Source organism: Trichosurus vulpecula, chromosome 6 (genome assembly GCF_011100635.1).
Source record: "Trichosurus vulpecula isolate mTriVul1 chromosome 6, mTriVul1.pri, whole genome shotgun sequence".
In the NCBI taxonomy this organism is placed as follows: Eukaryota; Metazoa; Chordata; class Mammalia; order Diprotodontia; family Phalangeridae; genus Trichosurus; species Trichosurus vulpecula.
The window spans coordinates 143,996,064-144,022,733 of NC_050578.1; the positions used below are offsets into that span (position 1 = coordinate 143,996,064).

The 26,670-nt window shown below is 32.7% G+C and overlaps 1 protein-coding gene across 1 annotated transcript in view; it reads left to right on the forward strand.

Moving 5' to 3' along the window:
* LOC118854797 (ephrin type-A receptor 5) overlaps positions 1–25,390 on the forward strand; it is a 109,710-nt gene extending 84,320 nt beyond the window's left edge. The window contains exons 7-12 of the mRNA XM_036765041.1: positions 2,163–2,224; positions 2,333–2,542; positions 5,915–6,064; positions 12,067–12,260; positions 16,837–16,992; positions 25,229–25,390. Of these exons, the coding sequence (XP_036620936.1) occupies positions 2,163–2,224; positions 2,333–2,542; positions 5,915–6,064; positions 12,067–12,260; positions 16,837–16,992; positions 25,229–25,334 (878 nt within the window). The 3' untranslated portion in view covers positions 25,335–25,390. The remainder of the gene's footprint in view (positions 1–2,162; positions 2,225–2,332; positions 2,543–5,914; positions 6,065–12,066; positions 12,261–16,836; positions 16,993–25,228) is intronic.
* Positions 25,391–26,670: the final 1,280 nt, after the last annotated feature.

Genomic DNA, 26,670 nt, shown 5'->3' on the forward strand with positions numbered 1-26,670 from the left:
AGACAGACAGAATCACACAGACAGAGAGAAAGACAGAGACAAAGAGACACACACAGAAAGTCAGAGAGACACACAGAGACACAGAGACACAGACAGAGAGACAGAAACGGGGAGGGGGACAGAGAGAGAGAGAGAGAGAGAGACAGAGAGAGAGAGAGAGAGAGATCCAAGACTTTGAAAACTGAATAGAGATGGCAAGCCTATATTAAACACCAAAAGGAAGTGGTGGTAAGGAGAATAGAATAAATAAGGACAGGGATGAAGAAGGACATGCACAATATGGTTCTTTGATGCAAAGAGGGAAGTGCTAAAATTAAGAAGTAAAAATGGACCAAAAATAGTATTTTTGTAACTTCTTAGTTTTCCTTAGCTATGTGCAACAGTACTTTGTAATGAAATTTTAATATGAAACATTCCTTTATGCATTTTTTATATTTTACTGCTAATCAAGTGAACACATATCACATTTCAAGTATCACGAAAAGAACCTACATTTCCAATTTATCATAAGAGAAGTTATCTATATGAAAAACTATCTTGTCATATTATGGAGCTTAATGGAATTCTTAAAATAATTTTTGTGTGTAAATGCTTGAATGTGTATATAACTTTTATTTATATCTAGGTATTATAATACTCATCTCCATACTTTTTTTAAATTTCTGGCAGTGGCAGCCTACATAAACAAGCAGTCTCAGGTCTGAATTAATTAAATAGCAAGAAAGCATTTATATTTTCTTGTAAATAACAGGAAGTAACCTATAATGCACTAGTGATTAGCTTGTGATGGTATATGCATATCTGCATGGATCATATATAATTCCCTCTTTCATATTGAGATTCTTAATTGATCTAAGAGAATAATCACTTTTCTTTCTCAGCATGCTCTCAGTATATTATACAAAAACATATATAGCATATAAATGTACATGTATACACATTTACATTTTTTTCACTATCTTTCCCTAAAACCAAGAGGCTTAAGTTAACATATGTCATTTACTGCTGTATAAGACATAAAGAATTTGTCCTAGAGATAGGAACAATGCTTATTTTAAAATACTATACTGTTGATATCAAGGGAGAAGACTAATCAACCATGTTAAAGACTATTCTTGTCAGACTAAAGTTTATCTGAGTAATACAGTTATTTCTTCACTTATTTTGCATCCATTTCTTTAGCATTTCCTGTGTTCCAGGCACCATACAAGCTGCTGCAGAGGAGATAAACATATAAAACAAGATTCTGAGTGTCCAAGAATTGATAATCTAATAGTGGCAATAAAATAAGTCTTTGAACAAATGCAATAGACAGCATTTTCTAATTGTTAAATGGATGGTGCGGATAATACTGTAATGGGGAAAAGACAGAAGGACTTGCCCTATTAAAACAAGTTTTAACAGTGTTTTCAAGAAAACATTTAATATTTTAAAAGGATCTAAAGGAAAGAGACATTAGTTTCCCTTGGAGAAGATAAGTGAGTGCTTTATGGAAAACATGGGATTTGAAATGAATTTTCAGGTGCTACTAGGATTTTGGTGGGTGGATGTGGGGTAAGCAATTTTAAGTTAAAATATGTCATTAATAATTGTATGGAAGTAGAAGGCATAAAGGAAAATGAAAACTTCTGTTTGAGGTGTTCCTTATAGGAAAGTAGTGAAGCTGGAAATGTATTTAGTGAACTAGGGATTGGTTATGTGTGCATATGCAGTTTAGGGGTCATAATATTGACTCATCACAAAACTAAATATGAGTACTATTAAACTGTCTTCTAATAGCATGTATCATTTTGAATTGTCTGAAGACTCATTGCTACATGATGTTATGTGTCTTATAATGGTGATAAAATAATTTAAAATACTCATTTACCAAGGTTATATTCATATGACCTTGATCTCTCCACATCCATCCAGTTCCCATAGCATCCAACATAATACTAGTAATTGATAATTGTTGATTGGTTGATATTATATTAAAATTTGAGCTTTAGTAAAAATGTCAAAAAATCATGAACAAATTAATATTTCTAAAATAGTTTAAAGCACTCCTTGTATGACCAGGTTAAAATGCAAAGGGGCATATTTTCCTCATCTATATATCTGCAAAAACATGTTTGATATATTTATGAAATAAAAGCTACATAACTTTGTTTTCTTTCTAGGTAAGCCAGTAATGATAGTGACAGAATATATGGAGAATGGCTCTTTAGATACATTTTTAAAGGTAAGATTTACAATAGTTTTTATTCATCAAAGCCATGACACACCCAACACTGATGATTTGCTCATTATATTTCTGTGCAAGACTAATACTTCTTCATTATCTTTCCAGAAAAATGATGGACAATTTACTGTAATTCAGCTAGTAGGAATGCTGAGGGGCATTGCTTCTGGAATGAAGTACCTTTCTGACATGGGCTATGTGCATAGGGATCTTGCAGCCAGAAACATCTTAATCAACAGTAACCTAGTATGCAAAGTGTCTGATTTTGGCCTTTCCAGAGTACTAGAAGATGACCCCGAAGCAGCATACACTACTCGAGTAAGTTCTAACAGTATCAATAATATGAGAAATCAGCCCCAGACCATTATTCTAAAAGAAATTATGAATATTGTGTTTTAAAGATTTTTTTGTTCCTTAGAGCATAAAATTAACTTGAACCAAACATCTATACTTTTGACTTATAACAACAAATGAACTGATGCCAGATGATTTTTTTAATTATTTGAAGGAATGCCCCATGATATTATAAGTTCATAATCTCACTGAAAAAAGTAGTTTCTTTTATATAGTTGTCTTTCAAAAACCTCCAGCCATGAATCTCAATTCACACTAGCATATGTACCATGAATTCTCCCCTGTTGCTTTCCCAGAAAAGAAGTTAGCTAGCCTAATTTGATCCAGGTCATAAATTTCCCATAGAAAAATGCCCATGCTTCTCTCCTACTCCTGCTATACATCTGTATCTATACATCTGTGTGTGTATTTAAATTTCATCCTCCAGGAATTCTTTTAAAATCACTTAAGTTAATTTATAAACTCCCATTATATCAACTATTTAAACCAAATCCCATGACACAATAGGTAAACATATTTGGAGAGACTATCCATTTAAGGATTGTTGTAAGCCAGCCCTTCTCTATTGGGAAGAAAATTATGGTTTTCTACCTCCTTTTTCTTGTTTCTTTGCCTTTAAGTTCCCTCTAAATGGTTTAATTAGATCATTTTATTCATCTCAATTTTTTTCATTATGTCAATCATGTATAATAATTTTTATCTATGAAAGCTGAGGCAATTTTAATATGATTCCACATCCTTCTAATTTATCTTAATTATCAGAGTATTTTAGGCAGACATTTTTGACCCATATTATCTAGCTATTTGATTTAATTCTTTACTTTACCTTATGGTGGTAGACAGAACCACAGAAGGAATAAGTATGGATTTATCTTAGCAGCTCTATTAGAGTAAGATTTGAGCTAAGAGGATGATTACATTTCTGTTCTGCATCAAGGTCACTGATTGCTCAGAAAGCAGAGATTACAAGAGTTTCTGGTAGGACACAAAAAGTAGTAACCCAGCATGTCATTCCCCTCTACCACATCCTATATTGCTATCTCATTTTCTCATTGAATATAGATATGCTATGGACTTTTATTTGTTAAAATTATTACCGCCACTTTTTATTGACACTCTGTCTCTAAGTTTTCCTGTATGTTATTGGTGTAACCATACTCAGATTTTACTCAGTCACTTTATTCTATGCTCAATTCGCAGTAAACAGAAATGTTAGCAGATCTGGCAAGATTTCTCAATGTTTAGACAAACAGATTTCAATTGGTAACAAAATTTATTTATGTCTCATAGTTCTGAATTTTTAATTTATTATTTAAAGAGACAATGAATTTAAAGCACTTAAAAAAACTAGAAACTGTATAAATATTAGCTATTAAAATGATCTCAGATTCTTAATTTGAATGAATGGCCAATGGAAATCTTCCTATATCTATAGAATTCTCAGACATCAGTTCAGTATAACTCAGCATATATTTAGTAAGCATCCAATTTGCAGAGCCCTGTGCTACAACCACTGAGGGAACTAAAAATAAATCTCTGTTCTTATTAGACAATAGTCTCACAGATTACATGATACACAAATCACATATAAATAAATATAAATGATTGGCAATATGGTGAAGCAGATATAAGTTATAGAATCTGAAAGACTTTCTATATGTTATATGTGTCATCAGGAACAAGACTCTTAACTCTCTCGGTGCCTCAGGCAATGCTTCAAGAATATAAATTGCAAATGAGTTGCCAGTCTCTACTGTTGGGGAATATTTACATGAAAGGAATCTCTATGTACTTCTTCCCCCACATCTCCCACTCCTTCCTTTTGTGTGTGTTTGTGTGTGTGTGTGTGTGTGTGTGTGCGCGCGCGCGTGTGTGTGTGTGTGTGTGTGTGTAAATCTTAGTTCATAAGGCAGTCTTTTAAAAATCTTTATTATGAAGTGAGAGTCATTATCAATATATAACTATGAATATATCTTCACTTGGAAATTTTATGAAAACAATTATTTTTGTAAAATAATTCTTTCCAAATGTGTAAAAAAATTCCTTTGTAAAAGTTCTGTTGGGGATAGGGCTTTATGGTATCAACAGCTGCTAAGAAGAAGAATGAAGAGGCAGTGGAGATCTCTAAAACAACAGCCTTCATGGCTTTACTAGAGCATGGCTCTGACAACTTTGACTAAATAAAGGACTATGTTCCTGATCTTCATAGAGCTGTTCATCTGGAAATGAGTGGGATACCACTAACTACTTTCTGCATATATATTATGGCCCCACAGTCATGGTCTATACATCACTTTTTAGCAAATAATTTTAAACATTATTTTTTTCTTCCCTCAAATTGAAATTCTAGCAGCTTATATGAGGAATATCTGAAATAGAGTTCCTTCTTTACTTTTTGATATGAGTATGGTTATTCCTTTTCCTAAGCAAATATTTGAAATTCACATGACTTTATCTTAAAAAATAAAAAAATAGCTACAATAGGCAGTATTTGGTTTTCTGTTTGCCTATTTTTTTTAAAGAACTAGGAAAAAATACTTTCAGCTTGAGCTAGACAAGATTATGAAAATTATTTCCTCTTTGAACTGAGGGAATTTTATTTTAAATCATCCATTGCAATTATCATGCAGAATAATTTTTAAAATGGATAACTTGGTAAGATTTTTCTCATACTTTCATTTCTATTTATTTCTTTTGACCTGGTAATAGCAAATGTGCTACTCACACAAAAATGTACCAGAAACATAAAACCAGAAGAAATAAACCAAGTGCGTGCACATATGCATGAACTTCCCACCCATCTACCACTCCCACAGTGATGTATTTGTTCTCATTTATCTGGCTTCAAACATATCTTTGCCTCCTTAAAGTCATGTGAGGGACCATTCAAACCTCTTGACTTTTTTTTTTATTTTCAGTCTTCCTGAAATGAAGGTAGGAAGGGAAGAGAAAGGAATATAAAACATTTGCATTCTCTTTGTTTTTATCTTAAAGTTATGAAAATATTATTTACTGGCCTGTTTGACTGCTTGCCTTCCCTTATTCATGGCCACCATTCAAAGCAACATAATTGAGATGTGGATCCCATATGTGCTCTGGTATTCAAACAGAATTTAAAACTGCAATCCTTTCTGGACAGGCAATTAGTAGTCAGTCTACAAATACTCATAGGCTAAGGTATGCAGGAAGAGAATAAGTGCTGTCAAACAAATGTACTTTACAATTCTACATCTCTTTCCAAAGCCTTTCAGGTGAGGAAACTGTATCCCTAGAGCCTCTAAGAAATGTGGACTGTTATTGTACTTACTTATTTATATGATTACTTAACTTTCCTAGGGAGGAAAAATCCCAATCAGATGGACTGCACCTGAAGCCATTGCTTTTCGCAAGTTCACTTCTGCCAGTGATGTCTGGAGTTATGGAATTGTAATGTGGGAAGTGGTTTCCTATGGAGAGAGACCATACTGGGAAATGACCAATCAGGATGTAAGTACTCAATGGAGTGAACAGGCCTTTGATTATCAAAAGTATGGGTCTTTTGGTGCATTTTATTTTTTAAAAGAGTTGAAAAACAAGAATTAGTTTGCTTTCTCCCCAATCTTCCTCTGATAAATTTATTTTAGCTATTTTCTATTAATTATTATTCCATTTCTATGAAAAGTATATTTTAGATACATAAAATTTACTTTCATCAGATGATTCAATTGTATGACAATGATGTTTATCTCTACTTCAGTCAATAATTATAGTATCATATATCTAAAGCTGTAAAGGATCTCCAAAACCAAGTAATCCAATCCCCTCATTTGATAAATAAGAAAACTTGACATCAAAGTGACTTGCCCTAAATGCCGTAGTTTATAAGACCTATGATCTGAGCCAAGATTTTTGTTTGGAATACTTGTCTCTGCTACTGGACTTGGGCAAAAACAATACTGTTCAAGCACTTTTAAGGAAATAGCACAATCTAATTGACACCAAATTCATAGGTTTGACCTACTTTCTCTTCTAAGACTTGTGTGGTCCTTACTATGATTGAGAGCCCCACTTTGGTACTAGCCATGTGGCCTTCTGAGAGTCCTTTAACTTTTCTGAAACTCAGTTTCTAATGTGTAAAATTTTATTATTGATATTTGAATCATTCACCTCAAGGAAATGTTGTGAATAAAGCATTTTGTTAATTTCAAACTACTATATAAATGTGAGTTATTGATGTGGATGGCAAGATGACAGAAAGTATCACATGAAGTGATAATTATCTGCTAAAACAGTAAAACTATACAAATAGCCATGATGATGCAGAGGTGACTCTGGTTCTGCTCACCTCACTCTCCATCAGTTCATACATTTCTTCTTATATTTGTCTCTGAAACCAGTCCTTTTACTATTTCTTAAAGAACAAAAATATTTTATTATACTAAGGTACCATTTTTTGGCAATGACCCAATTGATGGGCATCCATTTCTTTTCCACTACAAAAAGAGCTGCTTTAACTATGTTTGTACATATTCATGACCCTGTATTCTTATTTGCAAAGTATTACATACTCTGCCAAGCCAGAAAAGTTTTGCATACCTGCTATGAATGGGCTCCATAAATGTCTAGAAGTCAAAGATAAGCTGGAGGCTTATTCCTGGAGGCTTAGGAATCAGGTGGCAAAATTTTTTCCCTCATTGAAACTAACAGAATCTATATACTAAAAAATATCCATGTAGGTATGTAGAGCACACAGTAATGTATTAATAGAAATTTGAAGCATATTTTGTTTAATCTTAACTACTCTAAAATCCTTGTTTATAAAAAGTCTGAATTTATTGCATGTAGCAGGATACTGAAGCTTAGTCTCATCAGTTATTCCCCTGAATACCCATTGTTGAGAATAATGTGTGCCCTGTGACATTTCCTTTTCTGCTTAAACCACACAGATTCAGGATCTCCCTTTTCTACTAATAGTTGATTTTCCAAGCACATATCCACATAACATGAAGGAAACAATATCTGAGCATTACAGATTCTTTATGCCCTTTATTATATTTTGCCAGAAGAGGTAGCACTTTCTAAATTGAGTTAACACTATTGATTTGAGTGTCAATGCCAAGAACATGCATAGCTTATAACAGAACTTCAAATGTACCATGGGTATGCTGAACTGGTGCCAGCCTGTCTGCTACCCTCATTGCTGCCCCCACCTTTTTCTTCGTTAACTCTGAAAAACCTTTCTTTTCCAAAATAAATAAATAACGTGCTTCAGGCTGACAAATGTAATAAGAGATGGTAGACCAAATGGGATTATAATTCTTGGAGTTTCATGATGAAATCCTCAGTAAATGTAATGAGTTGCATGATGCCTTGATAAATGACCAACTCAACCACAGAATTCCTTTCTCTAGATTATTGGCCTTCCCCCTGTGTAACCCTTGCATTTCATCCACACCCAGACAAAAAAAATACAATAATCAAAAAGACATAAGGCATTTAAATCACCACTTAAAGGTCAATTGAAATGATCCAAATGTGAATGAATCAGTTTTATTTTAGATCTAGGATATAGCCTGTATTTACTTTCCTAGTAGAAAGATCTTCCTATCTTCTCCAAATTTCCAACACATTGCTCTCTTCTACACACTGTAATCCAGCTGTACTATTCCACTTGCTGTTCCTCACATATGATGCTCCATCTGTCTCTCTACCTTTTCCCTGGTTGTCTACAATACCTGCAATCTTCTTCTCCCAAACATTGGCTCTGAGATTACCCCATTTCCTTCAAAACTGAATTCAAGGGCCACCTCCTCCAAGAGGCTTTTCCTGACCTTCATAGCTAGATGCCTTATAATTATCTTGTATATACCAGTTAGTATACATTGTCTCCCCCATTAAAAGGTAAACTCTTTGTGGGCAGAGAATGTTTTTTTTTCTTTTCTTAGCATATTGCTTAACAAATACCAAGTACTAAAAAATGTGTTGAGCTACACTTAGTTTTTTTTTTTTAATGTTTATAAAGAGAGACTTAAAATTTTGTAAGTAGTGATGCCCTCCAGGTAAGAATTCTTTTTGAAAAAATGCAAGTGATGATTTTTCTCCATGTGAAGTTTGATATGAATCTTTTCCACTGCACTTTCTATTAACTGAGAACAATTCATTTGTCTTGATTCTTTGATGCAATGGAATAGTTGCTACTCACCCTTCTAGAAGAAAATCCATGCTACAATCTGGGTCAGAGGGATAAATGATAGCCTGGAAATATATATTCAAATACTAGCTCTGTTTCAGCAGTTACTCTTGAGAAAAGGGCAAAACCTTATTTAAGTGTTTGGATTTCCTTGGGTGAATCATCAAGGAGATGACTCAGGGATGCCTGATGAAGTATATTAGAAAGAACTGGTTAAATAGGACATGAGAGACTTTGAAGACAATTCACTTCACTTCAGAAATGAGTATCTTGTTTCTGTTATTAACCAATAGAAATTGATCTTTTAGTGCATAAATAGTTTGTCACTTTTCCTTTGACATTTAAATTAGCAGATACAAATCAGGACCAGGATTAGAGTTGAGTTGGATGAAGTGTAAATATAGCTCAAGGTCAAATTCCATATCATGACAAGAAACTTTATTGAGCAAAATTCTGTCTTTTTACCCTTGTAATCAGATTTGACTCAAATTGTAATGCCACTAAAACTACATTTTAGCATTTCTCTAAAGAAAAGGTAGATATTAGTAAATTGACCTTGAACAATTACAGTTCTTCTTATCTGGACATTCAGAGTAATGTTTCTGAACAGTAAGATGTCAGGGAAATTTTTGTTTCTTGAACACGGATTTTAAATGGCTTATAATAATCATATCACTGTCTCATATATGCATGCTTATGCATACAGATCCAAATATACCAACAAAACATGAAGACATTTTAAAGGTTTTGCTCATTGCCAGCCTAACTGTTCAAAACATTTGGCTTCTTTTCTTTTTTTTTAACCAAAATAAAATTTCAAAAATCAGATTAAGACATAAATTTTGATGACTAATTTTATATTGTTCTTGACCAGTGACAAAAAACGATTTGAAATTCTATTTTTGTCACGGTTTCAAAATAATTTATCAAAAGTATCATAGTGCTCAGTCTCTAATGAATCTCTATGTATATGTCCATGTAGGTGTGAGATCTATGTAATGAAGAAAGAGAAAAAGCACAGTGGAAAAACCCATTGATTTTTGGAGTCAATGGAAAAAAATGTTTTATTCTTGGTTTGCCTGTAAATTAGATGCTTAATCTTTGGTAATTCATTGCCTGTCTTGGAATCAGATTTGTCTATAATAGGATTGGATGTGATAACCATCAAGGCAACATCTAATTATAAAACAAATTCTATAATTATATGAGTATGTGATAGGAAGTGACTTATATAAATATTCTATCCTATCTTCCTCCCTATATATAGGTATATATATATTACATATAATTACATCATCTGTATAGCCACAGTCAATGAAAGGGCCATTGTCAGTTATAGTAGATTAAAAGTCCAAAATGGGTATAGTCCTATATTATAGGGGTGCCTTTTTCAAATTTCTCCTCAAAGAAGTAGGATTTCTTTTAGGTATCCAACATGAAAACCCTATTCTAAGTTGTTTCTGTTTTTTGTTTGCTGAGTTTAGCAGTGTGATCTTCCTAAAAAAGAACTTAATTGTCTGTGTAGCTAGTAAATTGACATAATACCACAATATATGAAATTCAGGGAAAACTTTTCACCCTATGGATTTCAAAAGATTATTACCAAACAGGGCTCATGGACATTTCCCCTGGAGTGACTAGTAAACCTATGTAGAACCATTCTTTAGCTCATTTGGATATATTTTCCTATTCATTTGGAGATATCTAGGTCCTGACCTTCTGGCAATTACATAAACACTGAAGAGGGCAATAAAATATTGCTCAAATTTATTTTTGAAAGTTTAACCTTTCAAAAGAACATTCTGCATGAAAAAAACACTTTATCTCTGTAAGCTTCAGTTTTCTCATCTGTAAAATTGGCATATTCATTCTTGTACCATCTGCCACATGATAAGGACCAAATGACATAATGTCTGTGAGTTTTATAACTATAAAACACTGTTGAAATATAAGACATTTTTATTTCCTTATATTTTCATGAGAATTATTTTTCTCAGTGTAATGTTTTACTCCTTCAACTGGTATTTGTAGCATAACCTCATTTTTTTCCTTCCACTAGGTGGTATAATCTATTTAATCACATTTAATATCTATTGTTTATTTCAGAAATAATTTTGTCTTTGTAGAAATATAATTTACTTATCAATAAATGTGTTTCTCTAAAAGAGTTTGATCTCTGAGAGATCAAAAATGAACTCTCTCATCTCGTTATTATTCCCAAGAGCTGATACACTATAATAATTTTCCTTAATCATCTAACCCTGGGGTAGTATTGGTGACTAATAGTCCATATTTTGGAGTTTGGTGGACATAGAATAACCATGGAAGAAGAGAGATAAGAAAGATCAGAAAAAAGATGAGAAAAAGTGGCAAACAGTGTACTGAAAGCCAAGGTGGGAAATATCAAGAAAAAATTATTCTTGGCACCACTGAATGAATTTTACTTTTTATTATAATGCTTTATTATCTTTTTTCATCTGCGACAAGTGTCCTCTGAGGAAAACAATGATCAGATATAATTTAACAGGAATATTATGGCATTGTCCATTGCTGTTTATATTTGATACCACTTTAAGATAAAAAAAAATTCATTAAAATCTGCATTGTTTTGTACTACAGAATAAACAAATCTGTTTTTAAATAGTCCCTATTAACATTTTGTGTCCTAATTTCTTTAGAATAAATATTTTTAAGATAACACAAAAACATAACTATGTTTCTTCTTCCATATATACATTGAAATCCAACCACTAAATATTCCACTTTAAATATGCTTGCTAGTGTGCAGTCATTCCAGATTCCATGCAGTATTGTCTGGCTGATTATAAGCAGCCAGACCCTTACATATTGAATGATACATGAGATACTTATGTTCTTTAGCCTTTGACTTATCTGTCATTTAGCACACTACTTTGTTTTGATGCAAAATTGTACATTGATTATTTTAAAATAAGTGTGTGTGTTTAAATGTTCATTACAAAAATATCATTCATATAGAAAACAAAGATAAATAAAAAAAGAAATATGTTTACCTATTTCTCAAAAAATGTTACAAATCATCTGTTTTTAAGTAGCAATAATTGCCATTCATCATTCTTATAATTTAACTATATAGTTCGTGTTTTGGGTTTTTTTTAGATTTTGAAAGATATATACGCTAATTTAATTTTTTCACTTTGATTATGTTCCCAACCTTCATGAGCCCACCCCATATTCTTTTGGCCAGGAATAAAAAAAGGTAAGGTGCACAGTGCAAAATCTTTCCCAGCAGAAATCTTAAATTTTGGGGATTAAAAAAAATCTGCTTTGTCTTACTCAGGTAATTAAAGCTGTTGAGGAAGGATACCGTCTGCCAAGTCCCATGGATTGTCCTGCTGCTCTGTACCAGTTAATGCTGGACTGCTGGCAGAAAGACCGAAACAGCAGACCCAAGTTTGATGAAATTGTCAGCATGTTGGACAAGCTCATTCGTAACCCAAGCAGCTTGAAGACACTGGTTAATGCATCAAGCAGGTACAACAATAGTACTCATTTTTTTCCTCATCATGTACTATAAAATCAAGAGCAAATTATTACATTTTCCAAATACAAAGAAGTTCAGAGAAGGATAGTAGGATAATTGTATATTCAACTCTAAATCTATCTGTATCTGTATATATGTATGTGTATCTGTATCTGTATATATGTATGTGTATCTATGTGTATGCATACATAAACATATGGAAAAACATGTGGAAGTAATAAGATTCCCCTTCTATACTTGTCTATTGCTGAAATTTCTTCCACTCTTTTGTGTATCTTTAGATTTTTCAGATTCTCTTTTCTTATTTCCTTTTTCATCACTATTGCTATTCTATTCTACTTCCTCACAAGTCACCTTTCCCCCAAACAAAATCCTTCACTTATAACAAAAAAGTAGAGTGAGAAAAAACAAATTTGTGTTGTAGTGGTTGCTTCTGAAAATGAATGTCTTATTCTGTACCTACAGTGTATCATCTGGTCCCCAAGAGGTTGGAGGCTTGCTTTATCATCAATCTTCTGGAGTCATAATCAGTTATTGTATTGGTTCAAGTTCTTAAGCCCTTAAAAGTTGCTTTCCTCTATAACATTGTGGCCATGGTAGAAAGAGCTCCCCTGATTCTGTTCATTTCTTTCTTCAAAAATATATGGATAAGCTACATATAAAATATATAGGAAATAATTAAAAAGAGGGAAGGCACTAGAACTAAAAGGTTTGGGAAATAGCTTCTTCTTTTAAAAATATGCACACATATATAGACCAATTCCCTATGTATATTAGAGTTCAGCTCCTAATTAGAGAACTTTGGTTCAAATATTTGTCCCATTAATTGTCTTACTTCTAATTCTAACTACATTGCTTTTGTAAAAAAAATAATTTCATATACTTAAAATTGTCCATTTTTCTTTCCTATTATGGTTTCTCTCCCTATATTTGTCAAGAACTCTTTGCCATCTATACTTGTGAGATATTCTATTCTCTTCAACTTTGTTTTTAATACCTTTTATATGTATACAAATCATACTTGCTTTTGTTTGCTATATATCATTTTCTCCATGTGATGCAATTGGTCTATATCTGGAAGCAACGTTAGAGGGGCCAACCAGGCAGAAATAAAAAGTGGGAGGTCTGGAGATGCTAACTGACTTGCCCAAGGAAAAATAGATCAAAAATGACAGCTGTGAGGCAAATCAAAAAACCTTTTGTTGAAAATTGAGTTTTCTTTCCAAAGGAATTCTCAAAATAATACCTGAACTTTATCAATTAGAAGATCATTGAGTTTAATAATGTTTACATTCTCATTTCTGATGTAGAAAAAAAAGAATAACATGGCCCTTTCTTGAAAATGTAAACAATTGCTGAGTTTATAATAATTATAGCTGCCATTTATATAGCACTTCCAAGATTTTGAAAGTGTCTTACAAATTTTATCTAATATAATCCTAAAAACAACCCTGAGAGGTAAAATTATTGTCCCTATTTTACAGATGAACAAACTAAGGCAAAGAGAGGTTCACATAGTGACACAGATAAATCCACTGAGGAAAGATTCAAACTCAGTCTTCCTGAATACAAGTTTTGCACTGAGCCATGTAACTACTTTTTTATATATTTATATTTAAAAGTCTGTAAAGTATGTCCAAATACCAGTAATAATCATATGTCAACAGGGATAGGTGAGGGGGAGAATTACTTTTCTAGGAGTTATGAACATCAATTAACTACTTAGTGGAAAAGTTGTGATATATATGAAGGCTGTTGTTGAGTTACATCCAACTACTGATGACCCTATTTGGGGTTTTCTTGGCAAAAAAATACTGAAGTGATTTGCCATTTCTTTCTCCAGCTCATTTTATAGATGAGGAAACTGAGGCAAACAATTTTAATTCATTTGCCAGGGATTGTGGAAGAAGCAAGTGTCTAAGGCCAGATTTGAACTCAGAAATATGTCTTCCTCACCTCACACCCAGCATGCTATCCACTGTGCCACCTTGCTACCCATTGTAAATCTACCTAGGCAATTAAATGCTTTATCCCTCTTGTGTCTGAGTGATTACTTTAATTGTTTTCCTCTTTACCTCCATATCGAAAATATTTTATATACACTTGAAAAAATTCTTACTGACTACTAAATTTTGAAATTCATAACATACAATTCAAATGACTCAAAACTATGACAGATGAGCAATCATGGAAAGAGTCCCTGAAAGAGAACCATTATGGCATAATTGTCCACTATTCATGTACTTTCATTGCTATAGTCTGGGCCTGACTGGGGCTGATTCCCTGGTAACCTAAATTTAATACTGGAACAAAATAAGACTCTCATTAGTTACTTATTGTTGTTTAGTTGTTTTAGTCATGTTCAGCTCTTTCTGGCCCCATTCAGGGCTTTCTTGGCAAAGTCAATGCCATTTCCTCCTCCAGCTCATTTTGCAAATGAGGAAACTGATACAAACTGGTTTAAGTGACTTGCCCAAGGTTACACAAATAGTAAGTGTCTGAAGCCAGATTTGAATTTAGGTCTTCCTGACACCAGGTCTGGCAACTCTATCCACTGTGCCATCTAGCTACCCTGTCATCAGGCACTTAGCAGTCAACAAAATGAGTTTTACTTGCATAGAAAAGATAATAAACAAAGATATGATACTTAATTTGGGTAAATATAGTCCCTCTTCTTTCCATATGAGCCACCTGTCTGATCACCTGGGTAGGCAGTGGTGATTTACTCAACCTTTGGGCATCTGCTAAATCTGAAGGTCAGGTTGACTCCACTGTGGTGAGCCCTTTTTTGTAATCAAGTTAATAGTAAACCATGTCCAACTGTGTAAGGTCACCAGGACAATAAAGAAACACTAAAGGCAAAACTGCATCAGCTCCCTGGGTCAATCGAATCTTAGAAACACTGCCTTTTATAGTAAGCAGAGCCTAACCAACGTAGAAGAGGAAGTAAATACTGGTTGACACTGTTCCCATCACAGGACTGTTGGTGCTTTGCATATTTTCCTTTATATCTGAAATCTGTATTTGCTTTTACCCAGAAAGATTGGAGTGTTTTCTTCTAAGGCCACAACAGAACAAGTCATGTCTTAAAAATATCTTATATCACTATATTCTTTTCTATTTTCCTAATATGCTACCTAGTTCCCTACTGTGGCATCTTCCTTCTATTGCCAGAAAGGAGGCAGCAGCAAGAACCCAGATTTGAATTGACAGCACATTAACATGAGTTCAGAAATGACAAAGAATGAGTAAATTAGATTAAATAAGTATTTCATATATTATATGAAAATTGTTTACTAGGAAAAAGCCATTTTACAAAGCAAGAGTGAATCTTCCATGTACCATTAACTCTCTAAAGAAGCAACTGGAGAATGAATCTTATTAGCAACTAGTTTTAATGTCATTTCCAACAAATTAGCAATTAAAAAGGTCTGATGTGATGCCAAACATGAAAGCCTTCTATATTTTCTTATCTTGGATAGTATTGATTTGACATCAGTTAGTCACACCTGTACTTATAAAATAATAGAAGAGAAAAGAAAATTAACAAAAATTTATTTCTTACTACCATGATTGTGAAGGATTTATTTGCACCATATTGTATTATGGCTCCATTTGATTGCAAGTGGTTCCACTTAAAATTGACTTCAGCTTTATTCATTAGAACAGTTGATCATTCAAATGTCATTTCCCTCTCTGTGATCATCAATGTGGCTTTATGTCATACTAGCAAAACAGTCTGCTTTAATCTTTGCCCAGGGGTTTAAAGTTATTTTTTGATTCCTAGGTTCTATACTCAGGGCAATTCATTCTGTATAACATCATTCTACAAAACTATATTAAAATAATAGATAATTCTATGAATTCTGAAGCAATCAGAATATGCTTGCTATATCTATGCAGTTTTTTTGTTTGTTTTTAGTAAAGACCAGAAACAACTGACTACCTAGGACAACATACCTAGGACAACAGTCCCAGTGTATATTGTTCTTGAAAAGATCCAAGAACATATTATCAATGTATTTGATAGATGTTATGTAATTGTTTAATTAAATTAATCTAAATAAATTACTTATTATAAATTATAATTTGTCATAAATTATAAATAAATTTAATTTAGTTAATATTTGATAAATCACAATTTATCTGTAATCTAATAGATAAATCCTAGATTGTTGCTTGAAAAGTTACATAAATAGCCCAAGGTTACAGAACACCCAACAGTCAGTGATGGGACTTGAAACCAAGACTTCTTCATTCTAAAGCTTCCTCATTCTAAACCCTAAATTTGGGTTTGTGAATTCATATAATTCTTATTTATATATTACATTTATATGCTCAATTGTGGATAGTTACTTTGGATCAAATTCATGTTCTCTTTAAGTTGAAAGTCTATTGTGTTTAAAACTTGCTATATAGTTTTTTTTTTGAAGGGGGAGGGAGAAAATATTTTACATGCATATAAAAAGTCATTGTAAATTTAAAAAAAAGCCTTTTGATGTGGTTGAAAATACCAATATACGTTAATTATAAAAGAAGTCATTCATAATTTTTAATGTATTTTAGAGTATCAAACTTGTTGGCAGAACATGGTCCACTAGGAACTGGGGCCTACAGATCAGTGGGTGAATGGCTGGAAGCCATTAAAATGGGACGATATACAGAGATTTTCATGGAAAATGGATACAGTTCAATGGATGCTGTGGCTCAGGTGACCTTGGAGTGAGTAATTTTTTTTTTCTGATAATTTTCACATTATTTGTGGAGAAAAGCAAATTGTTTGAAAACCAGTATGGACAGGGCCAAGGGAAATCAAATAATCTTTGTCACTGCCTAACAGCTTCCAAAGAAGCTTCATCATTTTTTAGTCTGTGTTGATATTAACCAATAAATGCATGGTAGAAGTCAACTTGAAGTCAATGTCATGTATCTCCAGTACATTTGTTTCTTTATTTTAATTTGAATAAATGGAAGACTAGTTCTCTATTACAATGCTGCTTTGTGTTGTGGGAAAAAGAAAAGATGCTTTTTTTTCTTGACACAGTTTTTATATTACTATATAAAATAAATGTTACATGAATGTAAATACAAAAAAAAATGTAAGCACAATTGGTATGGCTAGTCCTATGAAGTGATAAAAAATAAGGAACTACACCTTGTCATATTGACTCTGTGTAATGATGCCCAGGTAACACCTAACTTAATAAAAGCTGATGTTTTCTCATTGGATTGGTAGGTGGTGCACATTTGCATTTTAGTAATGCAAGAATTCATCAGATGGTACTTTTGCTGAGCTATTTGGTACAAGCTCTGTAAAACCAATTGCGTCCTTTTCTTTTTGCACATAAAAGCTTTAATTGATCAAATCCTATGAAATAAAAATCACTATAATTAGCTGGTGAATTCCCTAATGTCTCATTGGATTTTTATTATATTTTCTGTATGTACAATTACTTTAACTTTGTTATTTATAAAAATTGGCCATTATTAGGATGATTCAGTAGGGTTTTTGAGTTAAACAGTAGTTATGAAATTTAATGGAAACTTACTGTAAAGCACTCATTTTGAAAAGATAGTGTCATTTATAAAACTTCCATGTTAAAATAACATTAGTGAAAAGGGGTTAAAATGTATATTAGCAATTATTTTTCAATTTATGGTTTTAAGAGTTACCTGGGATAATGAGAGGTAGATTAAGTTACTTGCCAAGGCTCACACAGCCAGTATATATCAGATTTAAAATCTGAACCTAGGTCTTCCTTCCTCTGTGGCATTGCTTGGAAGAGAGAGCTGCCCAAGAGCTTTAAAATCATCAATATTTTAAAAAAGGGAGATACTAAAGAAGGGTGCTAAAATTATCCCAAGCACCATATATGCCTCATATTCCATCTTCCACACATTTCCCACTAAGCATTCTCTCCCCAACCTTGCAATCTTAATATTATTGCACTCATAGTTGTGGCCAAGATCATGTAATTCCCATAGCTTCAGCATTTCTCATATTCAGAATCCATTATTAAATGAGCCTGAAATCTCAGTTTATCTTATTCTCAAATTCCCCCTCCCCACAATACACAAACAATAGCTACCTAATCTCATACAGAATATATACGCTTTAAGTCCTGACTCTAAAGGATTTATGTCAGTACTACTTTGCAAATAGTGGACTGAAAAAATTGCTGATTATTTAAAGATATTTATATATGATTGCTATTTAATTTTTCAGTAAAAATGTAATTTTAATTTATTAAATTCATTATTTGTCATTTTATATTAAAATGATATTGTAGGTATTTCTTCTACCCATTGTCAGATTACTTGTAAATGTATAATAAACATATTTGCATTAAATGATGTCTCCTTTTGTCATTAAAACTGCTATATATTTAAATTTTTTAAAGTTCATGGCCTGTTTACTGTTCCTCTCATCATTGAACTCACATTAAATAATTTTGCAACAGTTCCTAATTTCTTCTTTTCATCCTGTGGGCACCACTTCCTCTTGTAAACAAAAATTTTATTTGAATCTTCGATATTTCCAATGGTCGTCTTATCATTTTAGTTTTTTTTTCCTGTTTTTGTTGCTTTTTTCTTTAACTGGTCATTTCTTCCTTTCTTTTTTTTTTTTCTGGGTCTATATTATCTCTTTCCTATTTAATTCCTGTTTTGAAGCTGATCTTAACACCTTAGATCCCTGCCTGATTAATTACTCTTGACTGACTACAGGGCTTTCATATCCTCTGCTTTCTTGCTATATTGTCTCTACCTGGTTACCCTCCTGTCTTTTTGTGTCCTTGATGCCTGGGTGGAAGAGTAAGGTAAAATTGAAGCTATTCAGGGAACTACTCAAAGACCTTGCTAATTATGTTTTTTGCCAGTCTCAATAGTAGGCAGACTTCGAAGGTCCATAGGTAATAGGGGACCCAGAGAGTCCCCATTCACATCACTGACATGATAGCCACACATGACCATAAAGAAATAGATGCTATATGGAAACAGTTGTCTTAAACTCAGATCCCTTTGTTTACTGTCCCTTTTCCAAATATTCTCTACTAATTTCTAGACATTTTCATTGCAACAGAATGCTAAGTAACTCATAGAAAGTGATGATGAGGTTAAGCATATGGTCAAGATTAGAAGTGGGGAAATAGACTTATACATTCATTTTTCTCGTTCTTGTTTAAAAAAAAGTCAGCACGATACTCCTAAAATCCCCAGCTGTTGATAAAATGAACTGGAAGATGAACAAAAGGAACAAATAAGCTTTTAGAAATCACATTGATTTTGTGCAATCATTATTTGTCATATTTAAATATTAATTTTTGCGGGGTCTCTCAGCAAAGCAAAGAAAGGACAGCACAAAATAACCAACAAAACATTTTGTCCTGAAACACTGCCAGGCCAGGGAGGAAAACAAACTAGAGTTTGGAAGAGTGCTTTTACAACAGCCCTAGATACCTATATCAGATAATTATACTCCAAATCAAATCCCAGCAAGATAAAGGGCCCTGGATGCCAAAAGCTAATCAAAGGAAACAGGTATTACCTTGTCCCATCAAACCCAGTTTTAGAGGGAGCCTAGACATAGAGCACATAACTGTTTATAACACCACTGAGTAATATGATTAAGAACTGAAAGAAATCTTAGAAATTATCTGTCTCAATGCCTCATTTTACAGGTGAGAACAGTGAGTATGGGGACAGGGCTTTTAGTGGCAAGCTTCCCTACTTGCATCTAGGAATGCAGATAGTTGTAAATAGACAAAAGATCCTGTGGTTCACTTGTTCTACTGCGCTCAGTGTAAGTTACTGTCTGTGCATCTCAGAACCTAAATATTGCTGTTTGATGATATCAAGTATTCACATGAATAACAACCATGCAATGACAAAAACATGTAGTCTGTACTACAATACAGAATTACAGTGCTGTAGTGCCTATAGGGGGATTTTGTGCCCTAGGTGAGCTGTGAATGGAATCCAAAGATGCAAGTTGAGGAAAGAATAGCATCTTACTTTCTAAATTTCCTATCAGACCTACACAGTCAACTTTAGATTATTTAGATAATGGAGCAAGTGTCAACATAGAATAAAATAAATCATGGGCAATAACAACATAGACAGAGAAGATAAAAGTGATGATGTGTTACACTTATTTTTAAGGGTATGTATTTTATATTGTTAAGCTGTACATGCTTTTATGTAATGAAGCAAAACATTTGATATGAATTATTTCAGCTCTTTTACAGCAGAGAGAGAAGCATCATAATTAACATTATGATAAAATATCTACACATGCATAATATTCTGCACATTATAAATGTGGGTATAACCCTCTAAGAACTTCTCATCTATATCAGCAAAAAGGTGGGGTAAGTGTTCCCCATCCACTAACTCTGTCTCCTAATACAAATAGATTTGTGCTGCAATCTCAATACATAGTTTAAATCAGCCTGAAAATTTTACATAGTCCAATTTAAAGTTGTAACTGTGGCAAAAGACTCAGGAGACATACTGAGCTTTAATGTATATGTATTTAATTATTCTCCTCCCTTCTTTTATCCAGCCATTGGTGGTGGGTCTAGTGAGAAGTGATAAGCCTCAGAGCTGTGTAAAACAGAAGGGAGAAGTGTAAGGGCTATGGATAATCCACAGACCAGATAAGTCAGTTCTGAATAATTGAGTTGGCCGAAACATGAATTTAACTTTTTTTTGTTCTGTTTTTCCCACTCTGTGTGTTTAAAGACTTAAAAATCAAACAGCCTTCTGACTGGTATGAACTAAAAAAATATTGTAGAAAATCATGTGAGATGTTTTCTGGACTTTAATTTCACTTAGTACCTTTCATCACATTCATAGTTCTTCCCAAACTTATCATACATTGTCAGTTGAGCTCAAGTTGTGCATTATGTAATAAATGTTATTCTCATATTTGAATCCATAAGTCTCTACTAAAGTTTAGCTATTTTATTCATTAGAACTGGCCTTGAGTATTACTTAAGATTACATGGAGTGTATGGTACAAATTAAAGTAGCCTGATGATTTTGGATGAACCAAAACAAGACATATTTACAATTCTCTCTAGCTATATATTACCTGGTGCTATCTAGTACAATAAGGTCAGTAAAAGGGCACACCTGGGCTCCTAATGCAAAAGCATTTACTGAAAATCTTTCCAAGTGGTGCCCATACCAGTGATTTAGTCATCAAAAGCACACTTTCATTTATTTTAAATTTCAACATCGTAATATTATTGATTTACTCAGTTGAGCTATAATTTAAGAAGAAAATTATGAAATCACAAAACAAAAAAGTAAAAGAATAGCACCAGATATAAAAGTAAAATTAATTAAAAACTATTTTATGGAACTTTCTTACTATTTGAATACATAGAGAATATATTTAAGGGCCCACCAAGTGTTAAAGTTGTTTCAAGTTTCTAGTATATCATCATAAGGAGATAGTAATAGTGATTTTCAGAAAGCTTGAATATAAAAATAATGAGACAAATTATCATTGCTATATAACATTTTCCCCTCCACCAAGTGTTTTAATCTTTGCATTTTATAATGTTACCCATATATATTATTTAATTATGATGCAAATATTTTTAAAACTTTCTAGCATTTTTTCAGAGATAGATAGGAAAAACCAGATATAGCAAAAAGTTGAATACCACAGAACTATTAAACATGCTTCTGTCTTAGAAGTGAGAGAATGGAGTAATATAATTCACTAAGCCCCTTCCTCTCATGAAATGTGTATCTGTGCAAATGTGTGTGTTTGTATCTTTTCTTTATGCATCTCAGTGATGCAAAGAACAAAAATGGCTTCCATGATAAAATGTATGATGAGTTGGAAGAAAAGGAAGGAAGGAAAGAAGGAAACACCTCTAAAATAAAACATGAATCTTTTATATGCTTTGAAGAGGAGATTCTACTTAGCCATTAGAAAGAAAGCTAGATCTGCAGCCATCACTCAAATAAAATTACTTAGGATAGTCACTCTTGTCGGGATGTGGAGTTTTTTGAAAGTTCAAACTCTGTACAGAATTGAACTTAATTCCCCCTAGGGAAAGTCACAGAAAGTAAGTCTGTCTGTATCTAAGACAGTCAATTCTATAAAGGAAAAAAAAGACAAACTTATTACTGGATAGAAGTTGTCAGTTGTTTCACTCAATTGTGTAGTTATGTAGTTCTACTTTTTTTTTGAAACACTTTTGGTATTGAGTAGACATAGTGCAATTTAAGTACTTAAGGAGAAAAATTAATTTGTTTCTTTTGAGCCATTAGATGCCTTTGTGTACGTCTACTTTTTTGAATGTCTGTCTCCTTGTCTGCAAAATGGGCCTAATAGACTTGTACTCCCTACCTCACAGGGTTGTTGTGAGGAGCATATGAAATAATGTATTTACGGGATTTTGTAAAATATTATGTACTCTGTAAATCTTAGCTATTAGTTATATTGTTACTATTAACACTATTATACTTTTATGTCTCCCTAAAATATGGTATCTATGAAATTACTTTTGCCATTAGCAATGATACAACTCTATCTACAGATTTAAATTTTAACATATGATTTAAGAGATTAGATAAAAATGTCAAGAAGATGCTAGATTATTTTCAGAGTGATGAGTCATGGAGGTTTTAAAATGATCTTTTTTTTTTCTCAAAAGTTCATCTACCTGTGCTATACATACCTGTTATAAAAACCAAACAAATTTCACATTCTCTTAATCTGAGACTGAAGAGCCATAAACACTTTTGTACATGATGAATCCCATATTCACAAAGTAAGCAAAGTTAGCATTCAATCTAAAATTCCCATAAATCTTGGATTTTGTGGCCAACTGCATAGCCAGAGGAAGAGGTCTTGTTTTGTCTGACTCATATTTTCCAATTAATTGATATTATTTTTTATTGTACATAGGTAATGGCAATGAAGTTTCATATAATTACAGTCATCATTCAGTCATTTTTTCAGTTTTCTCAGACTCCCCTTGAACCCATTTGTGATTTCCTAGGTAGAGTGGTTTTCCATTTCCTTCTCCAGATCATTTCATACATGAGAAAACTGAAGCAAACAGGATTAAATGATTTCCCTAGGATCACACAGCAAATAAATGTCTGAAGCCAAATTTTAACTCCCAAAAAGTGTCTTCCTAACTCCAGTCCCAATACTCTGTTCACTGAACCATCTAGCTACCCAGCATTATAGTAGGAGAGATAATAAAAACTTCCAAGTCACCCATTTTCCCTGACTCCTTTTAAAGGGAAGTAAGCACACAACTTGGTAGTGTTAAAATGAAAATGAAAACCAAGGCCTTAACTAATTTCCACTACACCATCATGCTCCACATATTTATTATTTTATAGTAGAGTAATTCATTTTATAATTAAATTTACTTTGTTTGCAAATGGAATTTTAAAAACCCTTGGGAATGGGAATGAGAGTTAGAGACATTTTGTCTTCTATTTCCAGTATTATGGCCCTAATTTTAATACTTTGGGTCCTAGAATGTATAAATACAGATAATTTTAAAATTAATTACCTTCCATTACCTGATAAAGATTCATCAGGGAGATCAATGACTTTTCAACCCCAGTGATAAATTGGTCCCATTTTTTTTTACTACTTGTAATAGACACTTCCTGTTACCCATGTATTAAGGGAAATAGAAAAAAATTAAATACCTTTGAATGTTAATATTTATGACATCTGCTTGTACTAATAAAAAACCAACTTCACAATGTCTTTTTTTTCTTTTCCCAACTTTTACAATGAAAATGGTTAGTTATGGTAATTAAAACTTCTAAAATTATGAACAACTACTCTGCCTTTATTCGTATGCCATTCAAAATGAAGTGCTAGTTTTCCACATAAGAAAAATATTTAAAAAATTAAAAATAATACTGAGAGTAACAAAAATGTGTCAGATAAAAATTTTCTCCATTTTCCCTAACTCATATAATGCTTATCAAAATTATAATAAAATGTTCTAAGGATTTCATAGGTTTGTAGGATTTTTAAGACAACAAAGTTGTTTAGAATCCCCCAATTTGCACGTTAATTGCTCATTTGAGGAATCAAAATCATTCTCAAAAACAAGAGAATTAATGATTGTCCTATGATATAATCTGCAAGAATTGTGGGTTCTGACTTCTAGTCCCCATTCATGTGCTAACTTGGCATGGTAATATGAATATCTCTACTGTGCTTTTGATTATTAAAGTCGATTAATAAATGATCATAAAAAAGCCCTCTTGGTTGAAAATTCTTTCTCCTCTCATGTAATCTTCATAATGCTCTTAATGCCAATATACTTTACTTGTTATTTGGTAAAAGAAGAAAGCATTCATATTTCATTTTCTGTGTAAAAATGAACTTTTTGATGATATCTTGAAAGTACTATAATCATAAATGCATATATTAGACTTAATGATTTTTATTAATGTTTATATTGACTGAAAGGTCTGTCAGTGCACTTTCTTAGTGCAAAAATTGTTAAAAGGTATACATAGAATTCAATAAATATATCCATCAAATATCACTTAAACATGGAGTTGCACCTTCAACTTCTTATCCAAATATGAAAATACTTTCTGCTTACTTCTTTTAGCAAAAAAATGTCCTTAATGGGGCCACACTTTAAAAACTATCTTGTTAAAATTGTGCCCTCTTAAATTTACATCTGTTTGCATGTACAAAATATAATTCTCAACTACTACAGAATGTTACAAGTACATATGTTTTTTGTATTACCAAAACAATATGTGCCCAAAGAAAGATTTTCCAGGCACAATTTTGAAAATTTGACCTCCAGAGTTTAACGCTGAGATGACAATCTGTTTCTGCATAACCTCGGCATCTTTCTCAGTGCAAAAATCAGTGTGAGATATTGAGGTATACAATGAATTGAATAAATATATCCACCCAATATGTGCTTTCTTCATGCAGGGATTTGAGACGACTGGGAGTGACTCTTGTCGGTCACCAGAAGAAGATAATGAACAGCCTTCAAGAAATGAAGGTCCAGCTGGTAAATGGGATGGTGCCATTGTAACTCTCTTTTGATGTCACTTCCTCAAGTGATTAACTCTGCACTTTGTAAACTAGCCGTGAGATTTATTTTGACATAAAGGAATAGAAAAAAAAATGAAACTGTGATTTCACAACCTAAGGCAAGCAAGGACCACAAAATTTGTAACCAGTATTTGATGAAAATCTCCTTTACTTTCTTCTGTCTTAATTTTTCATGAAGTAAAAATACAACCTGCATTAAGCAAGAAAATGGATATATTATGGTTAGGTTAACCATTTTCTTATGCTTCTGCAAAAACAAATTCCTTCCCACAACACTTTGTACATGGAATATAAAAATATATATAAAGCACCTTTATATCCTGAATTATGGCAGCACATGTTAATACTTCCAATGACTTACTTGAATCGAAATGGTTTTGTGACCATTTGTGGACTAACAAAAGCTGCAGTTTACTGAAGTTTACTTCAAGTCTTAATTGTCTACAAAAGTGTATTGAAGAGCAATATGATTAAATTTTTTCTTAATAGATATCTTGTTTTATAAATTTAAAATGCTGTTACACAGCATTAAGTTATAGAGACTGGTATATAAACATATTGCTTGATTAATGCAAATACAGTACAGGGTGTATATTTATTTTTCTGTGTTATAAAATTGGTTTAGTTTGCTCTTCTGAAAATTATTACTGAAAATGTCTGTATATTATGTACAGTTTGCTACATACCTAGGTATACATTTGGGTTGGGGGTGGGGTGGGTCTTAATGGGAATTCTGTATACACTATACTCTGCTTGTATTTTTGCCATTGTTTTGATTCTAGCAGCATAGAATAACCAGTTTTAGGCATTTAGAAAGCATATAAGAAAAGCAAGAGTACAACTGAAAATGAAATGTTTGTCTTTCTCTCCCCGCCATGTGTTCAAATAGAGTTAAATCTCTCTATCCACTAACAGAAAATGTCTATAAGATTAAATCCCCTTTGGCTTTTTAAAAAACACTTTGTGATCTCTGTGACAATGCAGTTCTTCCACCCATTAATCTTGCTCCACCATAAGAAATTTCACCTTTTGGAATCACTGAAAATATCTTGTCAGGCAAAGTTGACACCAAAGGGCACATTGTCAGTGGGATGTAGAGGGATTTAACTGTGCGAGTTCCCATTAATGTTGTTAAATCCATGGGCACAGCACTAAGCATTTACCCCTAAGTGTTAATCCTTTGTAAGCAGTACCATTGTAGCTCTGCCACAGTCATTTTGATATAAAGGCAGCATTGGGACAACAACTAGCATATATTTTGCTCCAGGATTTCCTTTTACCTAAGTCTTCCAAAAATTGTATTTTTTGATAATTGG